This window comes from Salvia miltiorrhiza, chromosome 8 (assembly GCF_028751815.1).
Source record: "Salvia miltiorrhiza cultivar Shanhuang (shh) chromosome 8, IMPLAD_Smil_shh, whole genome shotgun sequence".
In the NCBI taxonomy this organism is placed as follows: Eukaryota; Viridiplantae; Streptophyta; class Magnoliopsida; order Lamiales; family Lamiaceae; genus Salvia; species Salvia miltiorrhiza.
Window position 1 is genome coordinate 5108196 of NC_080394.1, and position 19154 is coordinate 5127349.

The 19154-nt window shown below is 36.2% G+C and overlaps 2 protein-coding genes across 5 annotated transcripts; one reads left to right on the forward strand and one right to left on the reverse strand.

Annotated features, from left to right (window-relative positions):
* Positions 1-292: 292 nt before the first annotated feature.
* Positions 293-13361, forward strand: LOC131000264 (serine/threonine-protein phosphatase BSL3-like). 4 transcript variants are annotated; one of them, XM_057926076.1, is made up of 22 exons: positions 293-1315; positions 1776-1836; positions 1939-2017; positions 2103-2182; positions 2309-2403; positions 2475-2574; positions 4444-4513; positions 5341-5442; positions 5529-5610; positions 6074-6253; positions 7675-7945; positions 8043-8277; positions 8374-8544; positions 8868-9106; positions 10144-10228; positions 10322-10420; positions 10501-10700; positions 10829-10904; positions 12071-12206; positions 12309-12448; positions 12738-12801; positions 12886-13361. In XM_057926076.1, the coding sequence occupies exons 1-22, from the start codon at positions 877-879 to the stop codon at positions 12897-12899; spliced, it is 3018 nt and encodes a 1005-aa protein (XP_057782059.1). In that variant the 5' UTR covers positions 293-876; the 3' UTR covers positions 12900-13361. The 4 variants fall into 4 exon arrangements, with proteins under 4 accessions (XP_057782059.1, XP_057782060.1, XP_057782056.1 ...); XM_057926077.1 differs by having other exon boundaries at positions 8046-8277; XM_057926073.1 differs by having other exon boundaries at positions 12738-13361.
* A 97-nt stretch (positions 13362-13458) lies between these two features.
* On the reverse strand, positions 13459-18117 carry LOC131000265 (J domain-containing protein spf31). The gene is made up of 9 exons (XM_057926078.1): positions 17799-18117; positions 16018-16108; positions 15857-15917; positions 14902-14979; positions 14738-14811; positions 14407-14520; positions 13989-14096; positions 13810-13848; positions 13459-13708 (listed from the first exon to the last, which is right to left on the reverse strand). Exons 1-9 carry the CDS (start codon positions 17924-17926, stop codon positions 13622-13624), a joined length of 780 nt encoding a protein of 259 aa, XP_057782061.1. The 5' UTR covers positions 17927-18117; the 3' UTR covers positions 13459-13621.
* Positions 18118-19154: the final 1037 nt, after the last annotated feature.

The following is a 19154-nucleotide window of genomic DNA, read 5'->3' on the forward strand; positions in this document are numbered from 1 at the left end:
ATAAGGTATGCACCTATCTTCTGATATGAATATATGTATATATATTTTGGATACAAATTAATTATACACACATACGCAATATTCACATACAAACAAATCACTGTGAACACCATATATCATGAGCATATATGTGCAATTCAAATTCAAGACAGTATTTGCGGCGTAGCAAGTTATTGTTGCAAATTCAAATTTATTCCTTTGGGGTTGAATATTTTTTAGGCTAAACATTTAAAATTCAAATTCCATCAGCATCTCAAATATGTAGGCATTTAATTTTTTTTAATTGCGATTTGCAGGGTCAGGAGAGTTTTACGATAATCATAATAAAAAAAAAGAGTAAGAATTGGATTTGGAGATAAAAATAAAAAGTGGGAAAATAATTAGATTTGGATATGGGGTAAAAGAAGATGCAGGGTTGTACGGTGTCGAGTGATGGTTGTACATTTACCAAGTTGGGCATTCCGAAGATCTCGTTATTCCGCCGTCGCAGTGTTTAGTCTACGATACCTTGTCGGAGTCTTCACACACTACGCCCAAATCCAATCATTTATACAGCTACTATAAAAACACCCAAACAATTTCGCTATAATTTTTATACAAATTTCCTCCTCTTTTCCTTCATCTTTTTTCTATATGTATATTTTGTAGAGAGAGAGAGAGAAGTGCGCGATTGGATTGCCTCTTCTCCAATTGAATTCCTCGCCGCCGCTTCCTGGATACAGAGATTATATTATCCGGGCGAAAATTTTGAAGGATCGGAGTTAGGGCTTCCTTTTTTTTCTCTTCTGGCAGAATGAAGATTGAAAATGCGAATTGTTGAGGATTGGAGCTCCGATCTTATTGTAAAGCTTCGAAATTTAGGGTTTTAAGGTAGGAATGGACGTGGATGCGGCTATGGCTACAGAGCCCGATCACGATCCGTCGGAGCAGCCCGCCACGGCTAATGGTGGGGACCAGCTAACGGAATCCGATTCTCCGTTGTCTCATCATCACCAGCAGCAGCAGCAGAGTAGTAATAACGATGATGATAACGATAGCAGTAATAGTGGTACTGGCGGTGGCGGAGGTGGAGGCGCCGTGGTCCCAGGCCCACGCTGTGCGCCAACTTATACTGTGGTGACGGCTGTAATCGAGAAGAAGGAGGATGGTCCTGGGCCGCGGTGCGGCCATACCCTGACAGCAGTACCTGCCGTTGGGGAGGAGGGGACTCCTGGATATATAGGCCCCAGATTAATTCTTTTCGGAGGAGCCACAGCACTTGAAGGGAATTCTGGCGCATCAGGAACTCCCTCGTCAGCCGGAAGTGCGGGAATTCGTATGTTTTGTTTAATTTTGTGATATTTTTAGATGATTTCAGATTGTGCATTTTATAGGTTTATCGGTATGCCTAATTATTGTTAACTACGCTGAAAGATGATGATTACTATTCCTGCTTGTTTATGGTTGAGAATGGATTTCTTGATTTTGAATGCGACTGAGACTTCCGGGGTAACTGCTATCATTTTGACGAGTGCTATTGATGGAATTATCTAGTAGATTTTGTGAGTTCATTTGTTTATCAAGGATTTTATGACTAAAGCTAGATGTAGAGATTAGAGGTTTATAGGTTGTCTGTGTTAGTGACACATTATCCATGTTTTTGTTGGGACAAGGAAAGACACAAGGTTCTGTCAGTATTAGCTCTGTTAGTTCATCATCAATGTACCTGAATTGGTTCTCCAGTAATTCTTAAATTCAAAGCTCTCAATGATATTTAAGCACGGTTTTTATTGTAGGGTTGGCAGGTGCCACTGCTGATGTGCACTGTTATGATGTTTTGACAAATAAGTGGTCTCGGTAAGTCTCTCATGTTCTTTACTCTTCATTTCTAATTGTTCCTGGCGTGTATTTCTGTTATTTTGAACTTTTCATTAAAGGTTTCAACTTGATTCTTTACAGAATTACTCCAATTGGAGAACCACCCACACCTAGGGCAGCTCATGTGGCAACTACTGTAGGTACCATGGTTGTTATCCAGGTTTGTGACAGATGGTGTGTTTTAAAAGTTGCCTATTTTTCCTTCTATTATGCAGATATACATGTTAATATTGTTCTCCTTGCAGGGTGGGATTGGTCCAGCAGGTTTGTCTGCAGAAGATCTTCATGTTCTGGACCTTACACAACAACGCCCGAGATGGCATAGGTTAGTATTTCCTACAATTGAAATAATGCACATATATCTACAATTAAAATTAATTCTTTATTAGCAAATTCATTCTTGTCAATTTCTTGTTCCATAAGTAGCCGCCTTAACTTTGCCTTTCCTTAGGGTTGTGGTTCAAGGTCCTGGGCCGGGGCCTCGCTATGGCCATGTCATGGCTTTGGTTGGACAAAGATATCTTATGGCAATTGGCGGAAATGATGGTTAGCATTCTAGTTCGTCCTTCTTTAATTTGTTATTTATGTTGGACAATAAACTGGTGTGTGCTTCTTAGGAAAACGGCCTTTGGCTGATGTATGGGCTCTGGACACTGCTGCAAAGCCTTATGAATGGCGGAAACTGGAACCAGAGGGTGAAGGTCCGCCACCTTGCATGTGAGTTCGTCACTTGTGTTCCCCTTTACTTCTCAATTTCTTTACTTTCCATTCATGTTTTTTTCCCTTTGTGTTTTGCAATTTCTCTCTAAATTAATGACGTCCTATAAACATTGAACGAAGTCATTAGTTGAGTCCACTTGATTGGTTTACATAAGAAAGCAGATCCCTGGTTTATGTAAGAAAGCAGATCCCTTAGGGTAGAATACTCATTTCTTTTAGTTTAATGAAGCCATGTGGTCATCAGAACCAGTGCTGTACATTTAATTTAGAATTGATGTTCGAGTCAGATGTATCCAACAGAAGCATATTGTGTTTCTCGTTTCAATCACATTGAAGGGCTAGAGGCCCACAATTTTTTATTTAAAGTACAATTCTGACAATTATTCGGTGAAACTTTGGAGTAGTTATTGTGCTATAAAGTATGGCCTACGTTTTTTTATTAACAACACACTGCTTACTTTCAGTTAACTTATGTGCTATGATGTATAGGCTATTCTTATTTTTCTGTTGTTGTGGGTTGTCTTCAAACATTTGGGGCATGTTTGTTTTCATTTCTATTCATCTTTTTCAGAATCTCTACTATGAAAACACTGAAAACATGTTTGACTTACTTATTTCCGATTTCTACTTACACTTTTCTCAGTTATCATGATCAATTGATCATATATCATTATTACCCTAGGACCCACCACCTAAATATTCATTTTTCATTCTAACCACAAAAATATTCATCCCACAAATTGAAAGTGGAAAGATAATCAAACAAACAGTATTTTAATTTTCCAAAACTATAACTCGAAATATCTGTCATACATCATACCAAAATCATTATTTTTTTAACAAAACCAATGCACTTTGTAAACTGTGCATTAAAATACTGAAAATTGGAAATTAAACCAAAGACCCCCTAAATTTTCATCAAAAGTTGCTTAATGCCACTTTGGCAGTCACCGATCAAGTGTAATACTGCTTAATGTAACACACACACACTTCTTTGCACATTTGTGGCCTTTACATATGAAAAGCTTTCACAAATCAAATTTTATGTAATCTCGTGTAAATGCTCGCTAAGCTTTGCTACTAAGTTAAAAGCTTATCTTCGTTTCTGGGTCCTTTAACTTTTCTCTTGAGAGAGAAAAGAAGCCCCAATACATATACATATTGATAGGAAATGTCCAAAAATTTCCTTTTTTTTTTTTTTTAACTTCTGACGTGTCCTTTCCTGGTGGTTTTATTACCTCTGAATCAATAAATCAATTTCATCTATAAAAGTTTTAACTCTTCATAAGCCTAAAAGAATGAATTTGTTCAACTCTTATTGATGTAAGCTTATGCCTTGCATTAATATAGCTCTATAGCTAGCAATCTCACATGGAGTTGCCTCATATATTCAATTCTTACATTTCTTTTTCATCCATACTCTGCATAAAACAATGTAGGTTTTGTATCAGATTCATCATTCTATGAGACATGTGCTTGCTATATCCAGAATACTAAAGAATATCTTTAATAGGTATCTTGCATGATTTAGTTTTTGGTTATGTCGAGTATGCTTATGATTTGTTTGGATTTAGTGTAGGACATACATGCGCCAAATTTCAAATTTGAGGCCATACTACTCGTGCTGTTTCACGTTTATTGGCCTAAAGCTTATATAGACTCAGAGAAATAATTCATTCTGAATAGGCTCAAGAAATATTTGGTTGCTATCTAAGTTAGGAACTATGGTCTTCTAGTGGTTTGACTTTCCAGTGGGCTCAAATAGAAAACCTTTTGACTTGTATCCTCTTGTGTGACATGTGTGGAACTCACTCCCGTCCAGACTGACTTATCAAAAATATTTTTTTTGAATCTCCAACTATCCAGGTATGCTACCGCAAGTGCACGCTCTGATGGTCTTCTTCTGCTTTGTGGTGGGAGGGATGCGAATAGTGTGGTTAGTGTGGCAACCAAAGTGTTTGCTTCATTTCTTTTTTCACCCTGCTTTTTTCTTCATGTGGCTGCTTTGATCATGATATCATTGTATGCTAATCTCAAATGATGTACTCGCATCTGGTTATTTTCCAGTCATATCATTATAATTTTATATTAGATCTCTTAATTATATATTTGGTGTCTCTAGTAAAACAGAGTTGTTATTCCTTTTATCATGATTACATGCTGTTACTTTTTTTTCACCGCCCATTGTTGGGCAAGGATATATTACATTAGCACTAGTAGCAGCTGTTTTTCCAAAATTATTTTCATATTCCATTGATTTGATGGCCAACATGAAAATTACATTATAAAACTCAAGCACAATGTGTCTAAATTTCTACCTTATAGAAATTTCAACTTCTTTAGTCTTGTAAGTTACTTCCATCTCATGAAATATGATCACGCTTCTGTTTCCTAGTCTTTTTGCTCTAGAAATACTCTCTTTACATAAAAATCTGCAGATGTGTCTTCTACAGACTCTGTGGTTGGTGTCTTATCATCTCGCTATTATAGGATGTAAATTTGTGAGGTTACTGTTATCTTTGATTGGTATTGCCTAGCATATTTGTGTTAGAGCGACCCCGTATTAACAATGGACGACAATTTGTGGTGTCTCCTCACTCATGTATGAGCAAGTGAAATAATTCAGAAACCAACATGTGGCTATTAGATAAAACACTAGCCATCACAACATGAATTAATGAAGTGTTGGAAAAATATTAACAAATTTGCAGAGAGAATGCATCATTTTACTGGTGGCCCATTTACATTTTTACTCTTGTGCAGCCGCTTTCTAGTGCATATGGGCTTGCCAAACATAGAGATGGTCGCTGGGAATGGGCCATTGCTCCTGGTGTTTCTCCATCTCCAAGATACCAACATGCAGCTGTGAGTTCTTTATTGTGTTGTTATATGTTCGTATCACTTGATTTTGCTTTTAGTTGCTTATAGTTAACCTGCAATTTTGCAACTAGGTTTTTGTTAATGCACGCCTTCATGTATCTGGTGGGGCTCTTGGCGGCGGACGGATGGTAGAGGACTCGTCAAGCGTGGCTGGTACTTATTACTAAGTTTGCTATTAAGATGTCTTGTCATCTACATACAATTGAGGGGTTGTTTAGTTTCATTCAATTCCAAGTTTTAGTTCTCAGCAGTACTTCAGTGCAGGTTGTGAGGTTGTATTGGCTTTTGTAGAAGTGTATTGATCAATTGTGACAATTAAAATGATCTTGAGATTTTAGAGTTATGCTATTGATTGTATTATCATTTGTTGGTAGGGTCCACTTTAAATTTGTGGTTAGTCCAACAGGAAGAATATTCAAATGGTGGATCCACTAAAATGATGATATAGGGTTATGTTGATGTTATAGGCTTGAAAAAAGGTTTATGATAAATGGGTGTTCTAGATAGGCTTGAAAACAGTAGATACAATGCTTGAAAATAGAAACATGAGTTGCTCTAAAAGAGGTGATGAAGTTAATATGTCAAGCAAACCTTTCATACTTACTTTCCTGTGTAGTTTTGGATACCGCTGCCGGAGTCTGGTGCGATACCAAGTCTGTTGTTACTACTCCAAGGACTGGAAGATACAGTGCTGATGCTGCTGGTGGGGATGCAGCAGTTGAATTGACGAGGCGATGTAGGCATGCTGCTTCTGCTGTTGGTGATTTGATCTTCATCTATGGTGGTTTGCGTGGTGGTAAGACAAGATACTTTCAGCAAAGATATGATATACACTATTTGCTTGAGATCATCATGACTTATAACTTTATTTTAACTGCTGTTGTTATATTAAAGATAATTTCTATTAATATTCTGTTTTCATAAGGCATCAAAGGTGGTTAATCTGACTATTGGGAGTTAGTGTATTTTGGACTGGAATTCAAAGTTACACTGAAATAGCTTCTATTTCTGCTAAAATAGTAGATGATATGCTGACTATACTTAGTCTGTTCTTTTTTTTTCAAAGAGGATCAATAATGGTTCTCCATTTCCCCCTGTGGTGAGTTTGGTGACTCGAACCTGCGACCTATTGGTTGGAGGAGAAGCGTCTTACCAATTGAGTTGCGCTTCGTTACCTAAAAATAGGGATAAAAATTCGACCTGCTAGATTCTTTATATATTGGACGCAAGCAAACGAGATCTTTGTTGATTTTATGTACTATCTATTTGATCCTCTTATTCTTCTCTTCAAGTTGATCCTTGAACGATCTTTCAGTAGTCTTTGAGATTTGTTAGAGAATAGTTCCTCCTCGATCTTCGATCTTTATAACATTGATGCGGAGGGCCTTCGTCTTGTTTCTAGGATCAAACATTGGACTTGACTTGAGCTTTGGGCTTTATAACGTTGATGCAGAGGGTCGTCACCTTGTTTCTATATCGAACGTTGAGCTGCTTCCACTAAGAATGCCTTAAATCTCAATGGGACACCTTAATATTGGAGAGAAATTTGTAGTAGTGAAAATTTTCTCCAATTATGAGCTATTTATAGTTGTAGGGAGAGTCGGACTTACATGATTTCATTGGCTCTTGAATATTGATATATATCAATATCAAGATTTGACTTGCTACCTAAGAAATTGATCTAGATAATATATCTTCATTAATAATATACCATATTTAATTTTGGATTTTATAATACTCCAAAACTAAATGATAATATAAAATCAATACATATCTTTTCTTTCTTTATGAAATTCTTGTGTCTACAAATGCTCCCTCGAGACTTTTTCATCGATGACTTGTTGTGGAACTAAATGAGTCTCGATTTTTTTCTATTTATAGATTTTTTATACTCATATCAAGGAGCTCTTCAAACCTGTAAATAATTTATACTCATGTTCAAGAGTTCTTCAATTTGGATTTGGAATAGATAGATTATGCTCGTATCATGGAGCTCTCCATTTAGATTTGTATTCGAATAGTTTATGCTCGTATCAAGGAGCCTTAAATTTGAACTTGCATTTGGATAGTTTATGTTATTTGGATTGGATAGGTTATGCTCATATCAAGGAGCTTTCTTGATGCATGATGTAGCTCATTGGACAAAATTGGTAACATATTTTTATTTGTAAGGGAATGATTGCAGTATATACTTAGTTGGAATATTTGTTGCCACAGGGGTGCTGCTAGATGACTTGCTTGTAGCTGAAGATCTTGCTGCTGCGGAGACAACTAGTGCAGCTTCTCATGCTGCTGCAGTAGCTGCATCCAATATGCAACAAGGGAGGTTGCAAGGTAGATATGGGTTTACTGAGGACAGAAATGGGGAACCTGCGTCTGATGCTGCTGCCGATGGTGCAGTTGTGGTAGGAAATCCTGTTGCTCCCCCTGTAAATGGTGATATTTATACAGATATAAGCACAGAAAATGCAATGCTCCAAGGTTCCCGGTAATTATATGGACTGGTTTTTGTCATGATCTCATTCTGTACTTTGCTAATCTTGTTTGCCTCAAGTTCTGTGACTAAATATGGTATTCCTGGACAGAAGATCTAGCAAAGGTGTTGAGTACTTAGTTGAGGCTGCAGCAGCAGAAGCTGAGGCCATTACTGCTGCATTAAAAGCTGCCAAAGCTCGACAAGTTAATGGAGAAGTTGAGTTGCCAGATAGAGATCGTGGGGCTGAGGCTACCCCCAGCGGGAAGCAAATATCTACTCTGATCAAGCCTGATTCTATGACAAATATTTCAGTCCCACCTGGAGTTAGGCTTCATCACCGAGCAGTAAGTATCGTTATAATGAAATGTATACTTTAGATGATGTTGAGCTATTTAATCTGTTTTTAAGTATCTACCGTTGGTCCGTTGATATATTTCCAGGTGGTTGTAGCTGCAGAGACTGGTGGTGCTTTAGGTGGTATGGTCAGGCAGCTTTCAATTGATCAGTTTGAAAATGAAGGCAGGCGTGTCAGTTATGGAACTCCAGAAAGTGCAACAGCTGCTAGAAAACTTTTAGATCGGCAAATGTCAATTAACAGTGTACCAAAGAAGGTATCATTTTCCATAAGCTATCTGGTTGATAAAAGGAATATACCGGGGTTGAGTTTTGATATTATTGCATTGCTTATAGTGCAACCAAGTGTAAGTCTGCATAAGTGGACAACATGCCTTTTGAACTGTGAACGATTAACGAAATCAACTAGAGACTTACATTTTTCACATTCCTAATGGTTCCACTAAGATATGCTCCACTAAGTTAGTTAGTTTTATGGCCTGACAAGTTAGTGGTTCAATTAATTTTAAATCACGGTAGTGGTATCTTATATTCTGTTTTGAGGGAAAAAGTTTGTTAAAGTTGAAGCCTATTGGACCAGGTGATTGCTCATCTTTTGAAACCCCGTGGATGGAAACCTCCAGTTTGCAGACAATTTTTCTTGGACTGCAATGAGATTGCAGATCTTTGTGATAGTGCTGAAAGGATATTTGCAAGCGAACCTAGTGTACTGCAGCTGAAGGCCCCTATTAAGATATTCGGTGATTTGCATGGCCAATTTGGGGATCTAATGCGACTTTTTGATGAGTATGGATCACCTTCGACTGCTGGAGACATAGCGTATGTTCTTATACTCTAATTTTATCGTGCTGCTTTAGTATCCTGACTGATTTCTGATCCAGCAACATGTACTTTCATATCATGTAATATGCCTTGTCAATTTGGTGTCAGTATCACTATTAACACTTTACAAGTGCATAACTTCTGCTGCATGAACATGTTTGCCTTTGTGTTGACTATAGAGAATCTTATTACATTCAAGCGGGAACCCGCTCAAATCCTGGAGGGGGCGAAATTTTACTACATTAATTTAATACGGCTGTTCGTGCGTTATAATTAATTTGTTCGTAGATTTTATGGCTTATTCGTAGATTTTATTAACTTTGTTTGTTACATATATTTTTTCGTAGATCTAGATCTGAACCATAGATAAGTGTATTCTCACTCTATCCAATTCATATAGGGTACGGTTCAATTAAAAACCTTCTTATTGTGAGAACTGATTGTAGTGCAAATGCAATAACTTATATGTTCAACGCAAATCGCGGATAACTGCTGTGCAAATTGTGTTGCATATAACGAATTTGCAATATTTGCTGAGTGTAGAGTTCAGTGCAGTAACTTATAGGTTTAGTGCAAAGTACTCATATTTCTCACAATAAGAAGGTTTTTCTTTGAACCACGTATATAGAGGGAGAGGTTCAAATAAGAATCACTAAATAAAATAAGAACGGAGAACCATTTTAAGCCATTCGATCATCAAAATCTACGGTGGATGCATCATCTTGGTGGATGAATGCAGAACCTGCTTTCGAATCCTGAAGGGAGCAAAAATTTTATTTTTTTCGAATGCAGTAAATTTAATAGCGGATGCATTAATTTGTATAGCAGATTCAGTAATTTTAATAGTTCTCATGTTCTCACGAAAATTGTGGTTCTCACTGCACCCTATATATATTGAATGCAGCAACATTTTTTTTTGCACTAAATGCATAAGTTCATGAAACATATCCATAAAGCACGGCACTTGCAAACGTTTCATCTGTCAAATTTTGGTGCCATCTGGTACTAAGTTGCTATGTAATGTCAATTATCAGATATATTGATTATCTGTTTCTGGGAGATTATGTTGATCGTGGCCAACATAGTCTGGAAACCATAACTCTTCTCCTAGCAATGAAGGTACCAGTCAGTTTGTCAACTTTCAATTGGTTATATCTTCTCACTATCGATTCATCTAGTATAAATTTACAAACTGGCTCCACAAATATATAGGTTGAGCATCCCCATCAAATACATTTAATTCGTGGCAACCATGAAGCTGCAGATATTAATGCGCTGTTTGGCTTTAGGATCGAGTGCATTGAGCGGATGGTAAATCACAGAATTTCAGATACTTTGTGCTTCTTTTTACATGGTATAACCCACAGGCCTTCTAATGGTTTCCTGAACAGGGTGAGAGAGATGGAATATGGGCATGGCATCGGATAAACAGACTGTTCAACTGGCTTCCTCTGGCTGCTCTGATCGAGAAAAAAATCATTTGCATGCATGGTGGTATTGGGAGATCAATAAACCATGTAGAACAGATTGAGAGCATTCAACGTCCAATTGCAATGGAAGCGGGATCTATAGTTCTTATGGACTTGTTATGGTTGGTGCATGCCTTTGCTTATATTTTTAGTTATTAACATTATAGGGGTTAGGGTTCAGTTAACCTAACAACTAGGTATTCATTATAGTTTCTTAATTTGTAGAATTGATACGGATGTTTCCCTGTAGGTCTGATCCCACTGAAAATGACAGTGTTGAAGGGCTGCGGCCAAATGCTAGAGGTCCTGGGTTGGTAACCTTTGGGGTGCGTTTTCCTCAACAGTTCTTCTTTTCCTCTTATTTTATCATTGCTTTAACAGATACAGTCCTAGTTCCTCTTGATCAGTAGATATAGACAATTATCTCTCACTCTCTCTCTGTGCACGCGTATACTTGTACACATGTGTGTGTAAGTGTATCTCCTCCCTTTTTGTGTTTGGGTTAAGGAAATTAGCACCTCCGCTTATTATGCTTGTTAGGTGTTGAATTGCATACAGCCATGTAGGTAGCTTTTAAATATAAATAAAAATTGCAATAGCAAACATATATGATGGGATGACTGGAGTTCTGTTACTGTTGTTACCCATCAATGTCTTTGTTTTCTTTCTTGACTCAGAGGATCACTTGATTAATTGAGTATGCTAAGTGATATTTAAGTATCGAATGAATATCATTGTTAGTGCTTTATATTCTACTTACGGATATTGGCTTGTAAATACACAAACTTTTAGTCAGTTCATGAATTGCACATGAACTTTAATTTGTTATGATTTTACCAGGAAACTAAAATCACCAAATTTAAATCCATTTCAAAGTCAATCAAGCTAAAATCCATGACATTGAAAAAGTTTGAAGAAACAAGCTAAAACACTGCTCAAATTCAAGTTAAAACAATGCATAAAAAAAAATTACGCACCACTCTCTTCGAAATTTTACAAAAATTTAGGGATTTTAGTTTCATGGTAAAATCGTGACAAATGGAAAGTTTATGTATTGTCATACCAAAATTAAAAGTTAATGTGCAATTCATGAATTGGCTAAAGGTTTGTGTATTTACTGGCCAATAACCCTTCTACTTATGAAGAGACCTATCTCAATAGGATACGTTCTAATATCTAAATTAATTCTAAACAGCCAGTATCTGCATCTTGCAAGAGCTATCAACTTCTTTAGCTTGAGATTCCCATGGCCATATTCAAGTTATGTTTTGATTAATACATGAAGTCAATTTTTATGTTCACTCTTCAGTAGGCAATTTTCTCGTACGTGATCAGACCTAGATGTTGATTATAAAGTGTTTATAAGTTGAATCTAATAGCTCATCTTTTTCTCTATTTCTGGATATTTTAGGTCATCATGTATAGAACTGTACAGCGTTTATCGTAGGATTTCCTTTTCTCTATTGTTAATAAAAGTTTCTTTGTTTTTCAGCCCGATCGTGTTATGGAGTTTTGTAATAACAATGATCTTCAGTTAATTGTTAGAGCACATGAATGTGTGATGGATGGATTTGAAAGATTTGCTCAGGGGCATTTAATCACCCTTTTTTCGGCAACAAACTACTGTGGTATGTGGTAACTTACTGCAGTAATTATAACCATTTTATTACCCATATTCAATTGTTGGCTTATTTTTTTGGGTTATAATTGTTATTTTTAAATTTCTGTAGGTACTGCAAATAATGCCGGTGCTATCTTGGTTTTGGGTAGAGATTTAGTGGTTGTACCTAAACTAATCCATCCTTTGCCACCTGCAATTTCATCTCCTGAAACATCTCCCGAACGCCAGATAGAAGACACGTGGATGCAGGTACTACTTTAATAATCATGCTATACATTCTTAATCTGCAACACGATGTTGAAAGTGTATGCCATGAACTGAGAAAAAGAGGGTTAGTTTCTCATACATGTATTATGATTGGCTGCATTACAGAGCAATCATGAACAAAAGTGTGTCCATTTTAGATTAACACAACTAGATATCCATTATAGTTCACTCGGTAGTCAATTCATTATGAGTTTCATTCTTAATCTGCAACACGACGTTGAAAGCGTATCCCACGAACTGAGATTGATCATCTCTCTCCCTTTGGAATCAGGAGCTCAACGCCAACAGACCACCGACACCAACCAGAGGCCGCCCTCAAGTTGCTAACGACCGAGGTTCTCTCGCTTGGATTTAGGTTCCACTTGCAGAATGTTTTCTTACTCTTCTTCTAAGCTCATGCTAACACCTGGGATTTCCAGTGGTCTGTACATAGCATGATACCTTAATGGAGAACTCTCTCACGAGCTTCTGGAATCTTCTACATTTTGAGAAGGACTTCACAAGATGGCTGGAGAAGTCGGCGCTGCAAGTTGTGTGCTTGGCGGTGATGCAGGCAAATCGGGTGCCAGAACGACCTTCTCTGGCGTGCAAGTCGAGCGGTAGAGGTCACTGTGATAGCTGCTCAGTCTGGTTACTCGTTAGCTCTATTATTTTTGGTCCATGTAGATGTATTATCTTATTTTTTCCCTTTGTGCTTGGTGAGGTATGAGATGTTGTCTTCATGTAAAATAGAGGGTGTGCTTGCGCTTGCCTTTGTGTAATTCTTATTTTTAGTCGATACCTCTGTTGTGTAATTACACAAATATCAGATAGAAAGAGCCCTTTTTTGCTTGATATTTGGTTTTCAGAACTATCAAAAGGAAATGGGAAATTGAGCTTCTTGGCCTTTATGATATATATGGATCATACTTTAATATTCTTTATATTCCGAATTGGAATTTTTGGATGTTTGGTTATAGTATAACACTACTACATTGTGCAATGCATAAGAATTATATTAAGCAAACTATATATGGGTAAATATTGTACATTCCATATTCCAATAAAAGATGCTTGTCTCTTGATTGAGAGAAGATGGTATTCACTAACTAAATTGGGCCACAGCAAAGACATGTTAAAACAGTTGCTAGCACTACATCTCAAAGCATACTAGTTTCACCCTCGTTTGAGTGGCCTTTGAACATACGATTTGTTTGGATCCTCTGTTTTCAGCTTCGGTGGTCGAAGCTCGCCCTTCTTAGTCTGTAAAAGTACAACACAATTACTCAAATTGTGCAACCAATAAAACAAGGAACAAGCATTTAACTTAAAAGCAAAGCAATTTTTAAGAAGAATGATCTTACCTTCTTTCCTCCCTTCATAAAGTCCCTCCAGCTAGAAACCTGTTGAATAAAAATGAAACTCGTGACTACCGAGTGAACTATAATGGATATCTAGTTGCGTTAATAAAAAATGGACATGCTTTTTTCTTCATGATTGCTCCGTAATGCAGGCAATAATAATACATGTACAAGAAACTTACCCTCTTTTCTCTTGTCCCTTCCCACTGCTCCTCATGTTCACGCTTTCGTTTCCACATCTCCTTTGTTTCTTCTTCGTCTTTCTTTAATCTACCTTCTTCCTCAGATATCTAGGATACCCATAGATAACACTCTTCAGTAACAAAACCACAAAAAAACACCATCTAAAAAGAGCCAAGTACAAATTCGCCTTTGAGTTTGGCTTATATTCACGGAGAAACTGAGCTAAATTTTGACAAAACAAATCCCCTGGAGGTACTACAAATAATCCTTGGGTGTTTGTAGTATTTGTCTTTCAAATACCCCTCGCCCTCAATGGTGCAATTTGTGATTAAGAAAAAGATGCCAAGCTTTCTTTGGTTTCTTTTAGAAGAAAAATTAAACCAAAAGGATAATATTAGGTTGTACAGTGTAGCATACCCTCATCTGCATCTTTCTTCTCCTCCACTCTTGCTCTGTTAAGAGTTCTCGAACTTTCAATTTCAACTGCAGCTGGAATTCCTCCGATCGTTCATATTCCTGCTCATATTTCCCCTGTTGTTGCATAAAAGTGCAAATACAAAAAATGTTGGTAATCTATTCAACCCCTATATATGGTACTGATTTCAATTGTAAAACTGGCCCAAGAACCGTCTTCATTACGAATGGAAATAGATAGTATTTACTTCTGTGTGTGAATATAACTAACAAATTCAGTAGCTGAATACTGAGAAAGATAATCAAGAAAGCTAGATAAGCCAAATAGTTTTACCTCATCCACTAATGACTTTAATTTGGTTGCGGTGTCTTTTTTTAGCTGCTTTTTCCTTTTTGCTCTAAGTTCCTCTGCATTACACGTTAGATCATGAGCCTCTTCAGAAATTAATTACAGTAGATTAATGTAACCCACAAGAGAAAATAAGCTCATCGATCCACCTTTTGCAGCATTAACCTGGTTCAGAATATAATCCCTCTCTTGTTGGTCGAGTAACAGTTGCTGAGCTTTAGCTAAAGCTGTTAAGATAAACAAAAGTCCAATTTAAGAATTGAATCAAATTGAACAAAAATGCAGTAGCTAGAGAAAGACTCTTATTATGTAACCAATAATTCAGAGACAATTGCATTTCTACCAAATTAGTAACATAGAATAATGATGCAGTAAGTTTGATCAATAGTTGTAAGCTCGTGGTCCGAATCAAGGTCAGTACTGTCAGCAGTGGAATTTGGTACGATGATCCAACAATATTGTCTTCACCCAAGATTAAGGGCTGTATTTGTATAACTTCACTATGCACTGTACCAGACTTTGATGGTGGCAGATTAACCGTGAATAAAGAACATAAACAAGTGTATGAATCTGAAGAAACTCCAACACAAAACTACTCGGAACATAGCCGAAAAATAAGTATTGAACATTTCAAAATTATGCTCTGTACTGAACACATCTAAACTATCCTCAAATACGCAGTAGGTGTTGACATTGTAGAATTGGCTAAAAATCTTTTACACATATGTGCTCAACTTTGATGCTTGCTTACTGTTTCTGAAACAATGTTCAATCTTCTCATAATAAAAGGTAACCTGTACTATGAAGCATTAGCAGGATCCATGAACATGATCACATAGTACTTTTCCACTTGCAACCTTCTTAGTAGTAGCATGCCATGTTGGCATATATTGCTTTAGTTTCAATATAATGAAAGTTCAGGGTGAATGAAAAGTAGTTCAGTACAAATTTGTTCTTTTTATATCAAACATAAAGAAATTAGTTGGATAAAGAGAAGGGGGAAGTGGGGAGGATACCATATATAGAAGTATAGAACTAATAGAAGAATACAAGGATGTGGGCACCACATATTTTCTTCAGAAAAATAATAACAGGGATAATTACCTCCAAATGCCTCCTTTGCTTGTGGATGTTTGCATTTGTCAGGGTGAACAAGCAATGATAACTGTAAGAGCAAAGATAGAATTAAACCTGCAATTATTTCTCACATATAACAATTAACCTGTATATACTATATAGCAATTTCATTAAAAACAGAAATTCACCTTACGATATTGCCTTTTCACATCTTCAATAGAGGATGTAAATGGAAGGTTAAGATACTCAAAAGCATTTAACTTGAAACATGAAAGGATCCTACAGCAGCCAAACATTAAATGATATGTCAGCTGGAAGTAAATCACTAAGATATATAATTAGTCAAAGGAGAATGGACATTATCACATTAAGAAGAGCTACTAGCAGATAAGTCAATAACTTTGACAAAAATAACAAACTCTCCTTCTAACTATCATGCCCAAAATGCCAAATTGAGTTCACACTGTTTATTGGTAGTAACCATCCCATTATTATTTCAGCAAAGGTAGCACTGAATCAGTAATCAGAGTCTGTCTCATGTCATGGATCTTTCATGTGTCATCAATTGATGACATGTATATATAAATGATATCACCAACAAAGACAACACATTTATAATTTATAATATAATACATAGCACAAGTTTACTAGATGAGAGTCTTTGTTCTGAGCAAAGAATCAGAAACCTACTAAAAAAATGCAAGTCAGGCAATCTAGGTTTCATTCTCTTATTCACTAAATTCAGTGATTCAGTTTGTTCAGTAAGAAACCTAGGTCCTTAGGGTAGGGGAATAAGGTAGGGTATAACTACTAGCTAGAAATTAGACAATTGAGCATCTTCAAAGCTTCTCTACCCTATATTATTTGTAATGGTGCTATAAACTTAAATCTTATGTCAAGATGACTTTGCCACCTCAAACACAGCCAAAATTGGAAGCCTTACAAAAGAAACACAGCATAGGCACACAATGGCATATAAATACACAGCACTACAGTTTTTAGGAAACAAAATGCAACATTTTCTGAGTCCAACAGTAACCGATAAAAAGAAGAACAAAAAAAAAGTAAGATTAGGATGAACTAGTTATTCCCCTCTCATCAGAACTTTCCTCATGGATGAAAAATTCTGTATCTCAAAAACCAAAATATATGAACCTATCCTAGCATGACAAACCAACTGCACCATGTATTGGTTGATGATTCAGGGGAGTAGCCAATAAGAGATCAATAATTTTGGCAGTGTAGGCATCTAAGATAAATAATACTAGATGATGGTAATATCAAACCAACACGAATTGTGTAACATAGGAAGGACATGGTCCTTTGCCAGATACCAGTTAGCTTAGCATCTAATGAATATAAGACCATCTACTGACATGAAGAAAGGGTAAAGTCGGTTCCTAAAACACAATCCAATAACCAATGCAGCCTCGCACCGAATATAAATGAAAATTATATAAAGCTTAGATATCAGGAATCTCAAAAGTACTAGTATTAACCTTAGCTTTGACCAGAAAAATATGTCCGAGATACAATTCAAACCAATATAACAATCACCTCAGCAATCTAAGAAATCAAAGAAAAGTTTTTACAACAATTCCAGCTGAACAATGCAAGCTGCTCTCGTTGATTAAACTTAGATCCCACCATCCAAAACTCCCAATTTCATCAGCTCAAAATCAATTAAAAACATAAACACCACATGATGCTATTTTCATAATTTATCTACCTTATCGCCCCTAATATCTCAGGAATAAATACAATTAGGTTTGGAAACTATGTAGATATGCATCCAATGAATACATAATACATATCAAAGAACATGATACAACAAGTTTCATGCTCTCTCTATCAATATGAGGACCAATTTCTGACTAGAAACATAAACATGCTGCAAAGAAACACAAAAGATTTGATTTTCGTTTTTAACCAACCGCAAACATATAAGAGTAATCATTTGAACAAAAACCTGCTGACTTCATTATCGCGCTCGACCTCGCTGACCTCGGCGAAGAATTTCTTGAGAAGAAGATCATCGTTAGCGGCGGAAGCAGCGGCTGCGGCCGCGGAGGAGGTGGCTTCACTGAAGTCACCCATCGGGGTTTCTGATCTCCTCTCTCCCAATTCCCGTTGTAATAAAAGCTCATAAAAATGAAAAAAAATAATTTCACTTGGGCTTGAGATTCAGGCCGGGCCTCTGAATTGATAAATTCGGGTTTTCAATTAGATTACGAAGGCCCATTTACATATTACTAAGATAAATTTGTCACTTCTCTTTATATTCTTATATTTTGAGATAGCAATGCTAAAATATGTATATTAGTATATATGAGAGAAAAAGACTTTTTCATGATATTTAAAAAATTAAGTATATTTATTTAGGACTTTTTCCCCTAATGACATGCAAAATTTTGTTCGAAAAACACTATTGTTTTCATTCCATTTTACACTTAAAAAAGTCATCGCAATCATGCATATTATTATAAACACTATTTATTTAGGACTTTTTTCCCTCTCTCTCTCATGACAAAAATATTAATGACATATTTCATTAATGCTCAATCATGCATATTATTAATTATTAATCATGAAAGTAAACTCATCACAAATTGATTAATTAGAATTCATGCGAGTTTGGACTTCTATGAACCTTCAAATTATTTATTTATTTTTTTGTGAATTGCATATATATATATTCATGGATAGAAGCTAAGATTTCTTGAATTTGAATAGTTTTATACGTTAAATTTCTGGTTTAAATTTGATTTATGATTTGTCATGTCGTCGTCAATAATTTCGAGAACTCTATATATAATTATTTTATGAGTAATTTTACTAAAAATAAATAAACTCAATCAGCCCCAACGTTCTTTTCATGTTGGCACATGAAAAATGTCAATGAACGACTGCTTATTCGCTTGGATAATTTCAAGTAATTTTTTTTTAAAGGTAGAAGGAACTTTGTTACAAAGATTAGAACAAGGGGCACTCAAATCCAAATAAGAAACACAATAATAGTACAAGAAAAATAACACCAAAAATACAAGAGTTAAGATGAGTTTAGTCGGAAAACATCTAATAGCATCGACAACCCACTGATCATGGGACGTGTAGCAGAACTCAATGGAACTCGTCGCCTTTACCCAACTCCATATACAAAAAATAATATCATCAACTGTTCTAGCAACATCAGGGATTCCATCTTTAAAAACTCTCTCGTTTTTAACTTTTTATATCTTCCAACATACATATTACCAAATAGTATTGAATAGCATCTCTACAACCTTGTTCCCCACCCATCTCAACAAACTCAAAAAAGTGATTC